The 17,987-nt window shown below is 39.6% G+C and overlaps 1 protein-coding gene across 13 annotated transcripts in view; it reads right to left on the reverse strand.

The window, feature by feature from the left end:
• The window catches only part of ULK4 (unc-51 like kinase 4), a 529,281-nt gene that overhangs the window by 295,032 nt on the left and 216,262 nt on the right, over positions 1-17,987 (reverse strand). For all 13 annotated transcript variants that reach the window (XR_007469880.1, XR_007469879.1, XR_007469881.1 and 10 more), the window contains one exon: positions 11,204-11,252. Coding sequence is in view for 10 of the 13 variants with exons in the window: in XM_049693609.1 (XP_049549566.1) it covers positions 11,204-11,252 (49 nt within the window). In the remaining 3 variants the exon portion in view is untranslated. The remainder of the gene's footprint in view (positions 1-11,203; positions 11,253-17,987) is intronic.

A 17,987-nucleotide genomic window follows, 5' to 3' on the forward strand; every position in this document is an offset into this window, starting at 1 on the left:
CAACGGGAGAGGCCGCAACGGTGGGAGTCCCGCGTACCGCAAAAAAAAAAAAAAAAAGAAAAAGAAAAAGAAAGCTGCAGTGGTGATACTAACATCAGACAAAGTGGGTTTTAGAACAAAGAATATTACCAAGGAGAAAGAGGAGCATCTCATAATGATAAGGAGTTCCATTCCTCAAAACGACACATAATCCCAAATTTAATTTTTACATGGAACGACAGAGCTTCAAAGCAGAAAACAAAAGTGATATAAATGAAAGGGAACTAGCCAAAGACACAATTTTAGCCAGAGACACTATTACCCCTCTCTCAGTAAGTGACAGACAAGTAGACAGAAAACCAGTAAAGACACAGAAGACTTGAGCGACACTAACAACCAACTTGACTTAATTGACATTCACAGGACATTCCAAGCAACAACAGCAGTTACACATTCTCCACAAGTATATAGGAAACATTTACCATAGACTGGGCCATAAAACAAGTCTGAAGAAATTGCACAGGATGCAAATCATACAAAGTATGTTCTCTAACCACAATGTAATTAAGTCGTAATCAATAAAAAATACATTTGGGCCCCAAATATGGGAAAACTAACTAACAGACTTCTAAATAATCCATAAACCAAAGAAGAAATCACAAAGGAAATTAGAAATTATGTTGAACTAAATGAAAATGACATAAAACATATCAAAATTGAAACTAGGACAGTGCTTAGAGAGATATTTATAGTACTAGGTGATTACAGTAATAAAACAGAGAAGTCACAAACTGATGACCTCAGCATCTCTTAAAAAATCAGAATAAGAGCAAAAAATGAAACCCAAAGGAAATAGCAGAAAAGGTGTAATAAAGAACAGAAATTAATGAAAAAACAAATAGGAAAAACAATCAATAAAACCAAAAGCTAGTTCCTTCAGAGGGCAAATAAAGGCAGTAAACCTCCAGCTAACTAAATTAGAAGGGAAATAAAAAGAGAATACTCAATTTTTCATCACTGTTCAAAAAAGCAGTATCAGAAATGAGAGGGAGGCATCACTATAGATTCTCAGACACTAAAAGGATAATAAGGTAACACCATAACAACTTCATGCCAATAAATCTCACAGCTTAAATGAAATATACAAATTCCTTGAAAGATACCAAAAGAAATAAACTGAATAACCCTCTATCCAGTAGTGAAAATGTATTTGTACTTTAAAAGCTTCCCACAAAGATAACTTCAAGCCCAAGTGGCTTCACCGGTTATTTTTACGAAACATTTAAGGAGAAAATAAATACCAATTCTAAAAGAAAATTTTTCCCAAAAATTTGCAGAAGAGGGAACATGTTCCAACTCGTTCCCTGGGACCAACACTACCCTGATACAAAAAACAGAAAAAGATTATAAGGAAAGAAAACTATAGAACAATATCCTTCATGGACATAGTCACAAAAATACTTGAAATTTTTACTAAATCAAATCCAGCATTATATATTAAAAAAATACAGCATGATCACATGGGTTTTAACTCCAGGCGGCAAGACTGTTTTAACATACAAAAATCAATCAATAAATTCACCATATTAAAAAATGTTTTAAAGTGATTACATGATGATTTTAAGAGATAAAGAAAAAAATCCATCAGTGAAATCTCTCAGCAAACTAGGAATGAAAGGGAACTTCTCAACCTGCTAAAGGATTCTAACAAAACCCAATGGTTCAAATCAGACATAATGCTTTCTCCCTAGGAAAAAGTAAGTATGCTCAACAAAAGAAGCCAGGGATTCATTAAAAAAAGAAAAGAGTCCATCCCTTATTACTAGTTTATATAAAATTCTAGGAAATGTAACCTAATCTATAGAGACAAAGTAAATTAATAGTTGCTTGGGACAGGAATGGGGGTAGGGAGGGATGGCTTAAAAATAGGCACAAGGAAATGTTGGTGATGATGGGTATGTTCATTCATTATCTTGATTGAATATTTAGGCAAAAACTCATCAAATTATATTGATACATTTAATATATGCAGCTTACATATGTCAATACAGACAATAAACAAAATACAGTGAATGAATGATAAATATGGCATTTCAAGTCACCATCATGATGAATTACATCAACGAACACCACTGAAAGAATTTGGTGATGATGAGAGGGAGGTATGGGGAAGAGAAAAGCTGGACTTGTAGTCGTTCCTCACAACAAAGTTATTTTGGAGCAAAGATTTAGGATTTAATGATAAAACCATAAATGTATAGAATAAAAGATGGATTAATACTTTATAACCTTGTCGAAGAGAAGTTCTTTCCTAACAGAAGCTATAAGCAAAAAAACTGATAAATTTGACTCTGATATTAAAAAGCACACGGGTCAAAATACAAACAACTGACAATTTAAAACAGCCGTCCCCAACCTTTTTGGCACCAGGGACTGGTTTCGTGGAAGACAATTTTTCCACGGACCGGAGTGCGGGGATGGTTTGGGGATAATTCAAGTGCATTACATTTATTGTGCACTTTATTTCTATTATTATTACATTGAAATATATAATGAAATAATTATACAACTCACCATAATGCTGAGGCTGAGCTAAGGTGGTAATGTGAGCAATGGGGAGCAGCTGTAAACACAGATAAAGCTTCACGCACTGGCCCACCGCTCACCTCCTGCCGTGCGGCCGGGTTCCTAACAGGCCAAGGACCACCGGTACTGGTCTGTGGCCCAGGGCTTGGGGACCCCTGATTTAAAAGACCAGTAACACTCAGTTGTGAGCATGGCAAGGCAGGTGTTGTTTTATACTACTGCTGCGTGGGGAATTTTATATTACCACTTCAGAGAGTAATATTAAAATACAAAAGATGTATATATTTTGGTGTAATATGCAACTTTTAAGAACGTATCCTATAGAAACTCACACAGATGTACAAAGATATTCTCTGTTCAGTGCTGCTCATATTAGCAGAAAGTTGGGGGGGAAACCTGAAATGTCCGTCAGTGGGGATTGGCTAAATAAATTATGCTAATACAAAAAAATATTATATGACCATCAAATAGAACAAATAATACATATGGGTGTACGTACATATAAACACACACACACACACACACCCTGCTGCCATGGACATTGTAAAGTAAGACAGATATAAAATATATTATTTAGTAGGGTCCCATTTTTTTTTTAAAAAAGAAGAGAGAGAGAATACATATGTGGGGGACTTCCCTGGCAGTCCAGTGTCTAAGACTCCACACTCCCAATGCAGGGGGCCTGGGTTCGATCCCTGGTCAGGGAACTTGATCCCACATCCTGCAACTAAGAGTTCACATGCCGCAACTAGAGATCCCGCATGCCGCAACTAAAGATCCCATGTGCTGCAACTAAAGATCCCGTGTGCCGCAACAGAGATCCCACATGCTGCAACTAAGACCTAGTGCAGCCAAATAAATAAATAAATATTTTTTTAAAAATACATACATGAAAAACAATGAGGAAAATATGCATCAAGCTGTAGGCTGTGATATTATGGAAGAATTTCCCATTCTATCTTAGACATTTCTGTACGATCTGAACTTTTTACAAGCACGTATTGTTTTTGTTGTCAGAAAAAAATAAACCAAAAAATCCTGTGTAATAACTTGCCCTTACTGGCATCTCATCATAGTGTTTCTCCAATTTGGTACCTCTAATAAATCCAAAACGCAATTCACTTGCTAGAGCTATTTAAAAAGCTCTCCTTTCCCCATAAATCTGTAAACTGCTTTACTGCATCAGATTTCCTGGCTCAGCTTGAAAATCCTTTGCAGCGAGGGGGTAAGCACATAAATTCTGCTTTTTCTTGCTCATCCAAGAAAACAAATGCAAAAAGCATCAAAAGCAAATGCTAGTAGATGTTTGCTGCTTTAATCAAAACTAGTAACTTTTTACTGATATTTCCACATTCTCAAAAAAATGGGTATCTCAATAATTTTGTTCATGAATAAACTTATGGGGTCCTACATTACTGAGGAACTTTCAGATGACATAACATTCACTGGTCATATATTGAGAATGAATGATCACTGCTTTTAAACTTGGCTCTTCCAGTACCTCTTTGTATATACCACAAGCTACCTTACCTTGTTCCATCTATCAAAGGGCCCCAAACACACAGGGCTTTGGAGTAGTGAGAATGGGCAAGGCCTGATGACCACAGTGGGCATTTTAACAGAAGCCTGAACCCAAAGTTGACCAACGGCCAATCACTGGGCATCCTCAGATATTGCAGAGTTAGGAAAGAAGTAAAATTGAGTGGTATCACTAGTCATGGCCAAAATTCAGGGGAGCTACAACCACACTGCCTTTTGTGAGTACATTATACTGAAGAACACTGGCGCTTCCTACCGTTTCATCTTCCAATCCACCATCAAGGGGCGAAAGGTCAGCTGTGATTGAAGAAAGGGTCTAAATATAACAGCCATGCCTCACTTCCCTCACTTGTTCACTAATAAATCAAAACGTACTGAAAAACCAAAAGCAGGGAGGGCAATGTGCTGGGGACAAACGCGGTGTGGTTGTACATAGAGCAGTTTCCTCCTGAAGCGAAAGTCACAATGTGACTGAGGATACAAGACAGGAAATCACCTACTGCAGCACTATCCAACAGAAATATAATGCAAGCCACGTATTTTTAATATTCTGAAAGCTGCAGTAAAAAAAAGAAACAGATAAAATTAATTTTAATAATATTCCATTTAGCCCAACACACTCAAAATACTGCCATTTAAACATGTAATCAGGGCTTCCCTGGTGGCGCAGTGGTTGAGAGTCCGCCTGCCAGTGCAGGGGACGCGGGTTCGTGCCCCGGTCCAGGAAGATCCCACATGCTGCGGAGCAGCTAGGCCCGTGAGCCATGGCCGCTGAGCCTGCGCGTCCGGAGCCTGTGCTCCGAAACGGGAGAGGCCACAACAGTGAGAGGCCCGCGTACCGCAAAAAAAAAAAACAAAAAAAAACATGTAATCAATACAGGAAAATTAATCAGCTATGTTACACTCTTTTTTCCCTTGGAAATTTGGTATCTATTTGACACTCTGAGCGCATCCCAATTCAGACAGCCAACGTTTCAAGTGCTCGTTGTGCTATATGTGGCTACTGGCTACCATATTGAAAAGCGCAGGTCTGCAGGAGAAATTTAATCAACAGCACAGGCAATGAGATGAGTGCAGGGGGACAGGCTCACATAAGTACCTAAGATTCACAGCCCTTCAAACAAGAACACCGCCTCTTCTTCCAGTACTATACTAATTCTTTTGCTTGTTCAAAATTTAATCCAGTGTTTGTTTTCTCTTGATTCTCCCTTATAACACCTTATTGGACCATGCGCCTCTTTTCACTGGTCTGTAACTCATTCTTGTTGAGGTTTCATTTATTTGCTATGCCCTAATTTTACCCTTACTTCTTCACAAGTCTAATCCCACGATCAATTAAGAATAAAACCAAAAACACACAAAAGCTTAACACTCTTAGGAAGTACATTATTTGACATCCTATCACTTTCTACTTCTACGGTTTGTAACTAGACCATCTCCTTACAGAGAAGGAAGAGGGAATAGTACCTGTTTCCTCAAAGTGAAGCCCAGGAACTGGAGCAGAACTAGAAACAAGAATGATGATGATAACATGCAAGATTACACTGACTTAGGAGAAGCCCTATGTAACACACTCCCAATATATGCTCTGTGATTGCCCAAAGATATCCTAAGCCCTATTTTAGCATGTTTTCAGTGGATATAACATGTAGTTTTTATCTTAATACAGTCCATCTTCTTTCAAACCATTTGGGCTGATTATGCAGTAACTAGTCATGCTTTAGCCCAAGTATACTGATAGAAGTTTATTTTACTTAGCTTCAACCCATTTATTCAGCTAACCAGATAACATGGTATCGATCAGATCAAAGCCATTAGTTCAGCTGCTGTATGGGCAACTTCACTTCATTCAATCCAGTATCAATACATTGCACACTGGCCCCAGAGAGTTATTCTGTAAAGATCAGTTTACAGAATAGATCTGCGCAAATCCGTCTCCTTCTCACCCCCACTGAACAAAACACTTCGAAGTACATACTTTAATGGCAGTGTGTTAGCAGTGTATAAAATCATCTTCGTATACACCAGGAATTGGTTATAGACCTCCATCTTACAGTCTACAGAATCCCTGACAGGTATCCATGTAGACTGAAGATTCAGATTTATTCCCTGCATCCAGTAAGTACTCTTTGTGTAACTTTTAAAGTACCTTCCTGAGTCAAGCATTTTGAAATTTTAATCGTCATGTTTTCTATTTTAGCAACTCATGCTCAAGTACAGAGCAGCAGCTTATTAATGGCATAGTGGACACAAGCATGCAGACGCTTAAACTTATAAGTAACCTGTCATTTTAACCCTGAGAACCAATTCACATTAGATGGGCTGCAACTGGAATGGAGCAAATAATTTTAGAAGCCTGACGAACGCTCAGGATTGGAAACATTCCTTAAATGGGATGAGGCTACCAGTCTGTACTACTTTGGTATTTCAGGGACTAAATCCTTTAGGCTCCAAAGGTTGGTAAAGAGGCTCTTTTCTAAATATACAGTTGACTTGGAAGATTTACTCAAGCTTGCTTCAACTGCTATCCTCGAGAACTGTTAAAACAATATAATTGTCAAACTCGTGTGCTGTTAATCCCATTTTTATTGTTAACATTTGCCAATGAGATTGCTCTTTAATTGTCTGCTCTGGAATAGACACATAAAATATCATGACAGCAATATTTTGGCACATATTGGAAAATCTGCTATGAATATAGATTTTTTTTCCAATAAAATACAGGTTGCCCATATTACTTGGCATTAAAATGATTTACGGAAGTAGGTCAAAACATAAACCACTGAAATAAAATGAAGAGAGATTAGAGTTATAGCAAAACCCAAAGGCTGATCCATCCAAATTCATACTTAAGACACATTTCAAAGCAATGTCTACTCTTTGGAAAGTGGCAAAGGAGAAAGAAGAATGCTTTCCATCCTGCTCGCCCAGCAACTCTGCATTCAAAAACCAAGCCACCAGGTCCTCCTATGATTGACTTTCTCCAGGAGCCCGCATTTATTGAGCAGATCCAGACTGCCTTAGAGTCACAGACCCTGAAGGCTGTATGTGGGAATCGAGTCAGATAAAATCAATGCAGGCTGCCTGAGCCTCCACTCCCCTCAACACAGCTGCCTTGTGCTGCCAGTGAAAATGCAGTGTCTGCCAGGGAAGCAGCACCGAGCTGCTGTGACAGCTCCCTTTTGTAAGCTATCAGCTACCTGGGTCTTCCCACCGCTTGGCCTGCCAAGAGTGGGGACACTTGCAGCTGGAACACAGGATTAAAAACATCCTGCCTGTTCTCTGGCCTGAATGTGGTGTTAGAACACCTGGACCCTTAGATGAGATCTCTGAGACCAGCTCTATCTTTTAAGCTCCCTTCCCACAGTCCCTTTGGCTGATGTCAAAAGCCTCGCTGATGGAGTCCTACGGGTGACTCCCAGAATCCAGCTTTCAACCTGTTTCAAGTTTCCAGTATAAGCCCTTGATCCTAATCCTGATCCTCTCCCAGACCCAACCCCAACGGCCAGGCAGCAGAGGGGCTCAAAAAGTCTTCTTTTAAATAGAGGATCCTGATTTTTTTTAATTTTTAAATTGAAGTATAGTTTATGTACAATATTATATAAGCTACAAGTGTACAAGATATTGATTCACATCTTTTCAAGGTTATACTCCATTTACAGTTATTATAAAATACTGGCTATATTCCCCATGTACAATATAGCCTTGCAGCCTATTTTATTCATAATAGCTTGTACCTCTTAATCCTCTACCCCTATATCGCCCCTCCTCCCTCCCCTCTCCCCACTGGTAACCACTAGTTTGTTTAGAGGACTGTGATTCTGAAGAGCATAAATTATTTGCAAAGCCAACAAATAAGAAAGAACCACAGTATAAAGCCCTGCGGGAATCTGGTCCCAAACTGCTCACTCCCTACCATCTCTCCACGGCCCTGGTGCAGGCACATTTAAGTACTCACCATCCCCAAAGCTGGAATGTCCCCTCTCCTCACAACAAGCCGCTCAAGGCCCTTGTTCAAAGGTTACTTCTTCTGTGAAACTCCTCTCCCTACACAGAGCAGAGCCAATCACTCCCTCCCCTGGAGTTCACAGTATTCTCTTTCTCCCTTGAGAAAGCTCCTACCAAACAGGATGACAAATTTAGAATTCTGCTGCCTTCATTTTCACCTCCCTCCAAGCCTGCAGGAAAGACATGGAAGCTGACTGCAATTCCTGCCCACCAGAAGAAACAGCTTTGCTTTGTAATGAAAAACATCTAGGAGAGGATGTCTCACACTGTGGGTAAGAGCATATCATACGAGGAACTCTAGAAAACAACGATGTTATAAAGCCCATTATCAGGCTCTAAGTACATCAAACCGAAGATGGAAAACAGTTATGTGCTAAGAGTGAAGAAAAAAATCATCAAGAGGTCACAGTGGACCACCAGCTAAACGAGTCAAATGCTGTTGTGTTTTTTAATGAGTGGCTAAAAGACACAAACAGTAGCCAAAGGGTCTCGTACAATCTTTTCATTACGTCTCGTTCTGATCAAACCATTGCTAGAAGCTGCTATATATATATGCCAGACACCACCTAGGCCCTTGAACTTAGAAACCAAACCCAACTGAAGTATACACTGTGTTTTCTTGAATCCAGGAATCCATCAGTTCTAAGATACACCATTATTTTATCAAGCACTAAAGAAGAAAAATGCTGCCAATTAAACTATGGCATGGTTTCTTATTACTTAGAATTTTCATTTTATTTTTATTGAAAGAGCTCTTTTAAACTTAGACATATATTTTTCTAATATATCATTCTTGGGCACTAATAAAAAGAAAAATAAAACTGAAGTGAATTGGTTAAGGCAATGACAACCAGGTCACCTGGCTGAAAGCAACTGTAAAATGTCATTGGTTTGGGAAGTATAGCCTGGATTCAGAAATGTTAAAATATGAGGGGGGAAAAAAAAAAGTACAGCATAGAATCTATAAAATATTATGTCTAGCTCGGTGACAAAAATTTAGAAAGGACAAGGTAATAGTTCATAGGATAACTGCTACAAAGATACTTCATTGATTAAAAATGTATTTATACAGAGAAAAAAGTAGTGATCATTCAACTCAAGAAAGTCAAAAATAGAATAGGGATTCAATAATGTTTTTCAAATACATCAAAAGTCCTGTCCCAAAAAGCAGTGATTTCCAACTGTTTTTTTTTCTTTACTTTTTCTTAGCAGCAGGACCTCTTTTCAAAATAAGGGCCTACAAAACACTTGAGCATGGAGCTGTTCCGGCAGGAGGAAAAGCCTCCTCCCAGAAATGCCTCCGAGGTCACAGGGCTCAGGACAAGTTGAAATCCTGACCTGGAAAGTATATGTCACTTCTACGCACCCGCAACGACAGCTACAACACAATGACAGGGGTTTCAATGGTGGCATTAATCAGTTAAACATTTGCGCAATATGAAGCCTTGCTAGGTGCTTGTTATACAAAGATTCATCACGTATGGAGGGGTTTCGGTAACATACAGGGAAGAATTTTCCATGTGTGGGATTTCAGACCTTGAGATGATTGCCAAAGGCTGGGTAGAGAGCTTTCTATCAGTCACAAAAGGAGCTGTATTGACCTCAGCAGGTCAGAAGCCCTCCTGGCACAGCAAGGGGATGAGTCACATCCATGGGTTTAAGGTCCAGTCTAACTCCAGCTCTCTCTGTCTGCAGCACCAAGTCTCTTTTCAAGCGCAAGCCAGAGGTGGCTGAATGTGGACAGCTTTGGCTCCTGCCCCCTGCCCAACCGTGCAGCCGAACCCAACATTAACGGCCCCCGTGGCCCTCCAAAAACAAATCCAACTCCACAACGAATCAGCAAGTGATGCATGTCCTACTGAAGGTGGGAGATGCACATACCACTGGGCAAAGCTTAAAAATCCCCACTAGACAGCTGATGATCTCCATGGGTCTTCATCTCCTTTTTCTCCCTTTCTTCTCCTGATACTGCCTCTAAAATCCCCTTTGACTATTTGAAGCAATACAATTCTCTCAGCATGGCAGCTCTGGGTCATCTTGTTGTCACTTGAGCGTGCTTTGGGAATACTACCCATGCCCACCCCTACTCCCCGCCTAACTCAAACAGCTCAGCAAACCCAACAGCTCTCCACCAAAAAAAGGGCGATCTGCAGCTAAGAAAAATAATGTTTTTACCATACAGCCCTATCAGCACACAAACAACTTGTAGACTAATAATTTAGGATGATTAAACAGGGCTAATCTTCCATTGGTAGGGTTAGGGGACAATAACAGCTATTGCTCTACTGATGACCAAGGCAGGCTCGGCTGATCTGACTGCGGACATGTCCCCCTCCTTTGTCCCTTGCACTGTCAGTCAGCTATGGAGGGAAACATTTTGGTAAAGGGGGGACAACCCACTCAGGTACAAGAGAACACTTCTTTGGCTAAGGGCACTCCCTTGCTATAAGTACCAACTGAGTTTTCAGCCTAATTCTCAGATTTCTATTTAGTATAAATAGGGATTTATCAGAAGTGAGAAAAGCCAACCCTACGTCCCATTTTATTCTCTACACATAGGAACCAGAGAGGAAAGGTTTTCTTTAACAGATGGTTTTCAATCAAGTTGTGTTCTATGAATGGAAAAAATGGTGTACAGAAGCTAAGCTATTCTACGTTCTGAAGAAGACAACTTCTGCCCATAGGTATAAAATTGTTGATCTGACCCAGTGATGACAAAGTCAGAGAGCTTCATGGTGAAAATCAGAAAATTCATACTGAAGCACAGTGATCGTCATTCTGCCCTTCCTCCACAAACCAACCTCAGATACAGTATTCTTTCTATATTAGATAACATATTTTTTAACTTTATAGAAATAAAATGCAAAGGATTTTCAGAAAGAGGGCAGGTCATTAAACAGCATCCCTACACAATTTCAGAGCTGGACAAGAGCTCATACAAGGAAACTGAGGCCTAATAAGGTTAAGTGACATGATGGACACACAATCCTTCTGGGCAGAGTTAGGGTTAGAACCCAACCAAACAACGTGGTCAAAACTTTAAAAACTTTTAAATTTCACTTGAATTTCAGACGCACATTTCTTCTCTTACCAGAATTACATCAAAAATGCGTGGGATCAGTTTGCTTTCTTCCACAAGTCTGTTAAAAAATGAAAAGATAATTTATTAATTATTTTAAAATTATTTAAACTGCTACCCTGATATGGAGCATTGCAGCCCCATGTTTTATTGCTTAAATTCTGTGACCGAAAAATATTATGACTAAATACTCATTTTAATACACTGAACTACATCTAAACACAAGAAATATGAGGCTTCTTTGCAAATGACTATTAGCTTAGCCTCACTGGACTGTAGCAAGTAAAACCTCAGACTGATATTTATAAATGTAAAATTTTATTAAAGTTCACAATTATTATAAAGACTGTCAAAATAGGCAATGCCAGCTGAAATAATGTAACCAATCCTCCCTGTAGTTAAATTATTAGCATGCCACACTGTAATCTTTCATATATGCCTCATTAGTTATCTTCTCAGCATTAATGATTTAATGTAGAATGATTTTTAATGATCTTTAAAAAAGGTAGACATCAATCACTCAATAGTTTCTAGGCACTTTCTCTCATCAAACCTAGTTATAAATTGTCATCTGTTTGTAACAGAAGAATTTTTTCATGCTACTTAAGGGAAAATAGCCTTGATTCAAAAGTGATAGTTTTTTAAGGACAATACTTCAATCTCTAAATATTCCTTTATTCCAGGGGTCAGTAAACTTTTTTCTATAAAGGGCCAAATAGTAAATATTCTAGGCTTTGCAGGCCACACAGTCTCTATAGCATCTACTTACCTCTGTCTCCATAATGTAAAAGCAGGCATAAATAATACATAAATGAATAGGCATGCCTGTGTTCCAATAAAATTTTATTTATAAAAACAGGCAGTGTCCCATATTGGGCCCACAAGCTATAATTTTCTGATCCTGCTCCAGTTTAAAAAAAACAGTCAGATTCCTTAACTTCACTAGAATTTACTTTGTAGGATAAACTACAGCACTTAAGACAAGCATGTTGTTTTCGTTGCATGTATGTGTTGTTTGTCTATTTCACAGAAAACGCCAGGAGGACAGGAAGGGAATTTATCGCCTGGCCTCCCTAGAGCTTGTTTGTCTATGATAATACATTGATGAAAGAAAAGCCTATGAGATTAGCCAAAAAAAAGATCACAGTGTTTTACAAATATCTGTTAAGGAAAAGTGAGATACAGAGAGAAGTCTCAGAGACTGAAGCACTTAGAAAGCCCTAGCTCAGTATCTAGCAAAAATAAACGCGATGATTTCTGTAGTCTCGATATATTAGAGGGAAAAGGTTTTGACTACAAATATTAAATTCATTTACATTCTCTCACTTTCCTGGGCAACTGAAGGCTCAGATGTGAGGATGGAGCTCCTTATACCATGCCTGGGCAGGACAGGAAATGCACAGACTCAGGACCAAGTGCAACTTTACGTCAGCACATTCTTAATCCTCTTCCTCAGCTTCCTAGATGTTAACCATATCGTTTGCTAAATAGGTCTTTTGCAATTTTTATGATATATACTTTCATTAGGCCCAGGCTGAAAGAGCCAAGCACATACATCTCCAAGTGGCCCTAGCAACCACAGCCAAGAAAGTCACAGGGACACAGGCACCACTGCCTCCCCAACGGTACCTAGAAGTGACAGCTCCCTGTATCACAGTCTACCCCAACATTCAGATCCAGAAGCAGCCACTCACAACACCAGCCTCTCTGTGATGGTATTTTAAAATACATTCTATTACTAACATATGATTACATAAACGACCTTAATTCTTTCTTAAAAATTGCAACTAGTTCGTCTCCCGGTCTCTGCATGATGAGCAGGCTGGCCTGCACTACCTCTTAAGTCTCCTTCAAGTTCTAACACTTCGATCCTCACATTCTTCTGAACACAATCAACCAGAAAAAATTCGTTCTTTGATTTGACTAACACATAATTTAGAGCCACATCTGGTAAATAAAAAGGGAACTCAAGCTAAATAAAATCACTTTTAGTGAAAAAAAATTTTTTTCTATGACATTTTCTGTGACTCGTGAACTAACCTCACACGTAATCCCAAAAGCACTCTAGAGCAGGTATGGGACAACGGTGGCTGCATACACTTACAACTATCTGAGGCAGCATCTTTCCAGACCATGGGAAGTGACTGATAAGTGGGCAATGAGTTTACTGGCTATTGAGTAGCATTTTCTTAATTTAAAACAATACAATAGAAAATATTCAAGGGTGTCACACACAGTATTGTCCGTGGCATTTTTATTTCACTTATGGGTCTGAATACGTGTACGGGGTAGTGACATAAAATGCATTTTGTTTTATTGTGAGTTGTATATAAAATATCTGAAATCCACAGATTTTAGACTGCTTTAGAGACCATAGTTTTCAATATGTTCTTAAATTATGATTTTAAAAACTACGTCTCCTTACTTTAAGCATCTCCTTTCATATCATCATAAGTCCAATTAGTAGCTCGGTTCTCAAATGATCAACCCTTGATGTGCTCTGAGTAATGGAGCTCTCTTGCTCTGACCTGGTCCTCCGGGGAGCAGCTCCGGTGCTCAGGCCTCTGTAGAGCAGGGAGGAGGAGGCTTACCTCTAAGCAAAGTGGATGTGGCCGGTTAACAGGGATTTATTCAGGCAGCAGGTCTTAAGTCATCACAGAGACTTTGGAAAATCATGACTCAAAAGGCTATCTTGGGCTTCCCTGGTGGCGCAGTGGTTGAGAGTCTGCCTGCCAATGCAGGGGACACGGGTTCGTGCCCCGGTCTGGGAAGATCCCACATGCCGCGGAGCGGCTGGGCCCGTGAGCCATGGCCGCTGAACCTGCGCGTCGGGAGCCTGTGCTCCGCAACGGGAGAGGCCACAACAGTGAGAGGCCTGCGTGTACCGCAAAAAAAAAAAAAAAGGCTATCTTATCCTGGGGCTCTGTTGTGGTTGGCCCCCATGATTTAAATGAGCAGTATCATCTTACTACGAGTCTGTTATTTCCTAAATTTGAAAAGAATGAAATTTCTATGGTTTATAGACAGCCTGAAGGACAGGAAGGGAAAAGATTTATCTGAATTTTTTAAACCAAAAACAAAGTAGAGATCTTTTTGAAATTATCCCAAATCTTCAAAGGATTGTGAAGCTAGTAACTGTAGCACAGTAAACTTTTCTTCCTTTATGTTAGCCATCTAAGCACACTGTATTTAAGTGATTCCAGATGATTAAATTGAAATATACTGCCCCTTCCAAATTCCATTCTTGGGACTACTTTACCTTGGGTTTTTTGTTGGGGAGGGGCGGTTCTTCTTCCCCTTAACAGTGTAATTTAATGATAAGATTGTACATGGTGAAAGAGTTTTCCGTACAAGGTTTTATTACAGGAGATTGACTGAGACTTTGTATATATGTGGTTTATGTTATTAACAAAAGAGGTGCTGTTTGAATTAGAAAATTTTGAATGAATTTATGAAAATCTTTAGGATACATTATTTGGCATTCTAACTCCCTCCTGTTCTTAATGTAAATGTTGCCACTGGTATTGGGAAATTTTTAAAAATCTATTTATTGATACATTATTTATTGATAATTTTTAATTGATAAATCATTTATTGATAACATTTTCATGTATTTATTAATGCTTGATAACTCATTTAAAATACCATGTATTTAAATTCTGATAAATACTTAGTTGAGATTTATCTCTGGAAGCTATGAGCACAAATTTTAAGAAGATTTTATCACAAAATGTGCTAAATGATTACCAAAAAGATTAAAATGTATACTTTAAATAATAGGTCAACACTTTTGACGTAAGAAAGAACAATTGCGTTCGAGGTAAAGTTATTAGCAGTGACCTATGGAATCATGGCGGCCTTGCTTTTCTCTATTTTCTGGCACAATTACATTTCATATACTTTGAAAATAGGGCTAAATATAAAGTAAGCCTAGCAATATTTAGATATAAAAGACTAGTTGCAACACAGGAAAAATTGGTACAGGGAGATCACTCCTGTTCTGTTCAGAGAGCTATTAACACTTGGTTGGGTTGAATTTCAAACCATTATTAGCATTCTTTAAAATTTTCCTTTAAAACTTAGAAGGAGGTGCAGGGAGAGGAAGGCAGAGGATCTCCACCTGCTCTTTGCTCAGTTTTGCAGGACAAAGAAAGTGGTCCCCAAAAGCAATAAAACAGGCCTACAGAGACACAGGGGTCCACCCATGGAACTGCACTGTCTTGAGTTTGCTTCCTCGCTTGAAGTTTTTATCTACCCCTGGGGTAGAGACCATACACAGGAAGAAGGGCCACAAGGCTAGAGCCAAAGGCCCCAACAGTCAACCCTATCCATCAGGGACAATGTCCTCCCCAAAGGGCTTCTCCACACACTGTCTCTGCATTTCTGGAATCCATCTGGTCATACAGATCTTACTTAGTACTGGAGACATTTCTTCCTGGATACTATCTCAAGTTATGATTAACACTCTTGAAGCCTTGTCATGGGCTAATCTTGTAACTCGAAATCGATGCCTTTAAGCTCAGTCAAGTCAAATAGCTTGACAGACAAATATCATATGATATAGCTAATATATGAATGAATCACTTTGTTGTACACCTGAAACCAACACAACATTGTACATCAATTATACTTCAATAAAATTTTTTTTAAAAAATGGCTTGACATATACATAACCAAACATAAAAACAAAATTCAACTTCTATCAGAGATATATGCACAGGATACAGGGGACTACACGTGGGGAAAACCTAGTGAGCCCAGACTACTGAAAAGAGGTGCTCATCAGCCTTGAAAGACAGGGGATTGGCCAGCTACAGTGTGTGGAGGAGCCAGGTGTGCCTACATGGATACAATGGTGAGGATAATCGGAGAAGTCTAACTAGTAAAGGGACAATGTGAAAGATGGAGCAGAATGATGTAGCCTTGACCGTCAGGCTTAGAAGTTTGGATTGCACCCTAAAAGGATGGGAAGACTGACGAATTTTAAGCTGAAGAATGACACCGTTGGATTTGCTATTCAAACTCCAGTCTGACAGTAATAGGAATAAAGGAACTGGTGAAGCAGTGCAGCCTAGAACATTGCTCCTCAAAGTGTGGTCTGCAGACCAGAGCCAGTCTGCAAACAGCCCACATCTGTGACACTATAACGACAGAAACTGGAAAGATTAAGTTTTAATCTGTTGGGTCTAATGATAAAAAATTTAAACTTTGTGGCAGTTTTGTAACAAGACCCCAGCAACATATGATGACAAACAGAATATCTGCATAGTCTCAAAGGACCTATCCACAAGGTATTTACAGTGGGGAACCCTGGCAGGGAGCACCCTCCCCAAGGAGCACGTTTCCCATCACCAGGAATAAGACATACTGACGTCATGTACACCCTGATATCACACACAAAGGAGGGCACATCATCACTTCTGGGGCACTCTTGTGAAAAATGCATAACCCTAATCTAACCATGAAAAAATTAAAGCAAATTTGAGGGGCATCTTGCAAAATAACTACCTGTACACTTCAAAAGCGTTAGTCATGAAAGACAGGGAAGGGTGAGAACTGTCCCATATTGGAGCAGACTAAGGAGACCTGAAAACTAAATGCACTATGGGGTCCTAGATTAGACCCGGGACCAGAGAAAGGACATTATTAGGAAAACTGGCAAAACTGGAATAAAATCTGCAGATCAGTTAACAATATTACATCAATGATAATTTCCTGGTTTTGACAACGGTACTATGGTTCCATAAGATGTTACCATTAGTGGAAGCTGGGTGAAGGGCATATGGAAATTCTCTGTAATATTTTTACAACTTTTCGATAAGGCTAAATTTATTTCAAAATTTAAATTTCTTTTTTTAATGGCTCCCCAATTCTTCAAGTCTCCTCTCTTTGAGAAGTGGGGCCTGTATCCTCTCCTCTTGAATCTTGGCAGGTTTGTAACTACTTTGACCGACAGAGTAGCATAGCAGTGACACTATGTGTTTTCTGCTTATATTCTGTCCTTTTATAATTTCGCTTTCACAGCATTTTATTAAAATGTTTATTCTGGTTATCTGTTGCTGCATAACAAACCAATCCCAAATGTAGTGCCAGAAAGCAGTAAGTACTTTATGACACTCACTGATTCTGTGGGTCGCGAATTTGGACAGGGCACAGTGGGGATGACCTGTCTTTGTCCCCGATGTTTGAGGCCTCAGCTGGGAAGACACAAGGCTGGGGTTGACTAGACCAGCTTAGGGGCTGTAATTATCTCAAGGCTTCTCATTCACATGTCTGGCATCTGGGCTGCGATGACTCAAGGAAGGCTGTTAATTCCGTTGACTGGATCACCCAGTACTGCCCTCTCCACGTGGCATGGCCTCTCAAAGCATGGCAGCTGAGCGCCAAGAAGGAGCCTTCCTAGAGAACCAGGCAGAAGCTGCATGGCCTTTTCTAACAGCCTTGCAACACAGGGCATCACCTGAAAATGGTAAGAGGTTATAAGCCTGTCATTAAGGCCAGCCCAGACTCAGGTGGAAGAAACTAGAGCCTCCTGAGAGAGGGACTGGCATGGTCACGTGACAGAAGAGCACAGGGACGGGAGATGTTTTTGCAGCCATCTGAACAATCTGCTACAGTATTGGTCTGCAACACACTGGAATTTCAAAAACTGTTTCTTCACCAGTTTGAGCAACACTGGTCTAGAAGCAGAGAGACCAGTTAATAGGCTACTACAGGGATGCAAAGGAGACATGACAGAGGCCTCATATTAGTTTTCTATTGCTGCATAACAAATGACCACAAACTTCATGGCTTA

The sequence above is a fragment of the Orcinus orca genome, chromosome 10, assembly GCF_937001465.1.
Source record: "Orcinus orca chromosome 10, mOrcOrc1.1, whole genome shotgun sequence".
Classification (NCBI taxonomy): Eukaryota; Metazoa; Chordata; class Mammalia; order Artiodactyla; family Delphinidae; genus Orcinus; species Orcinus orca.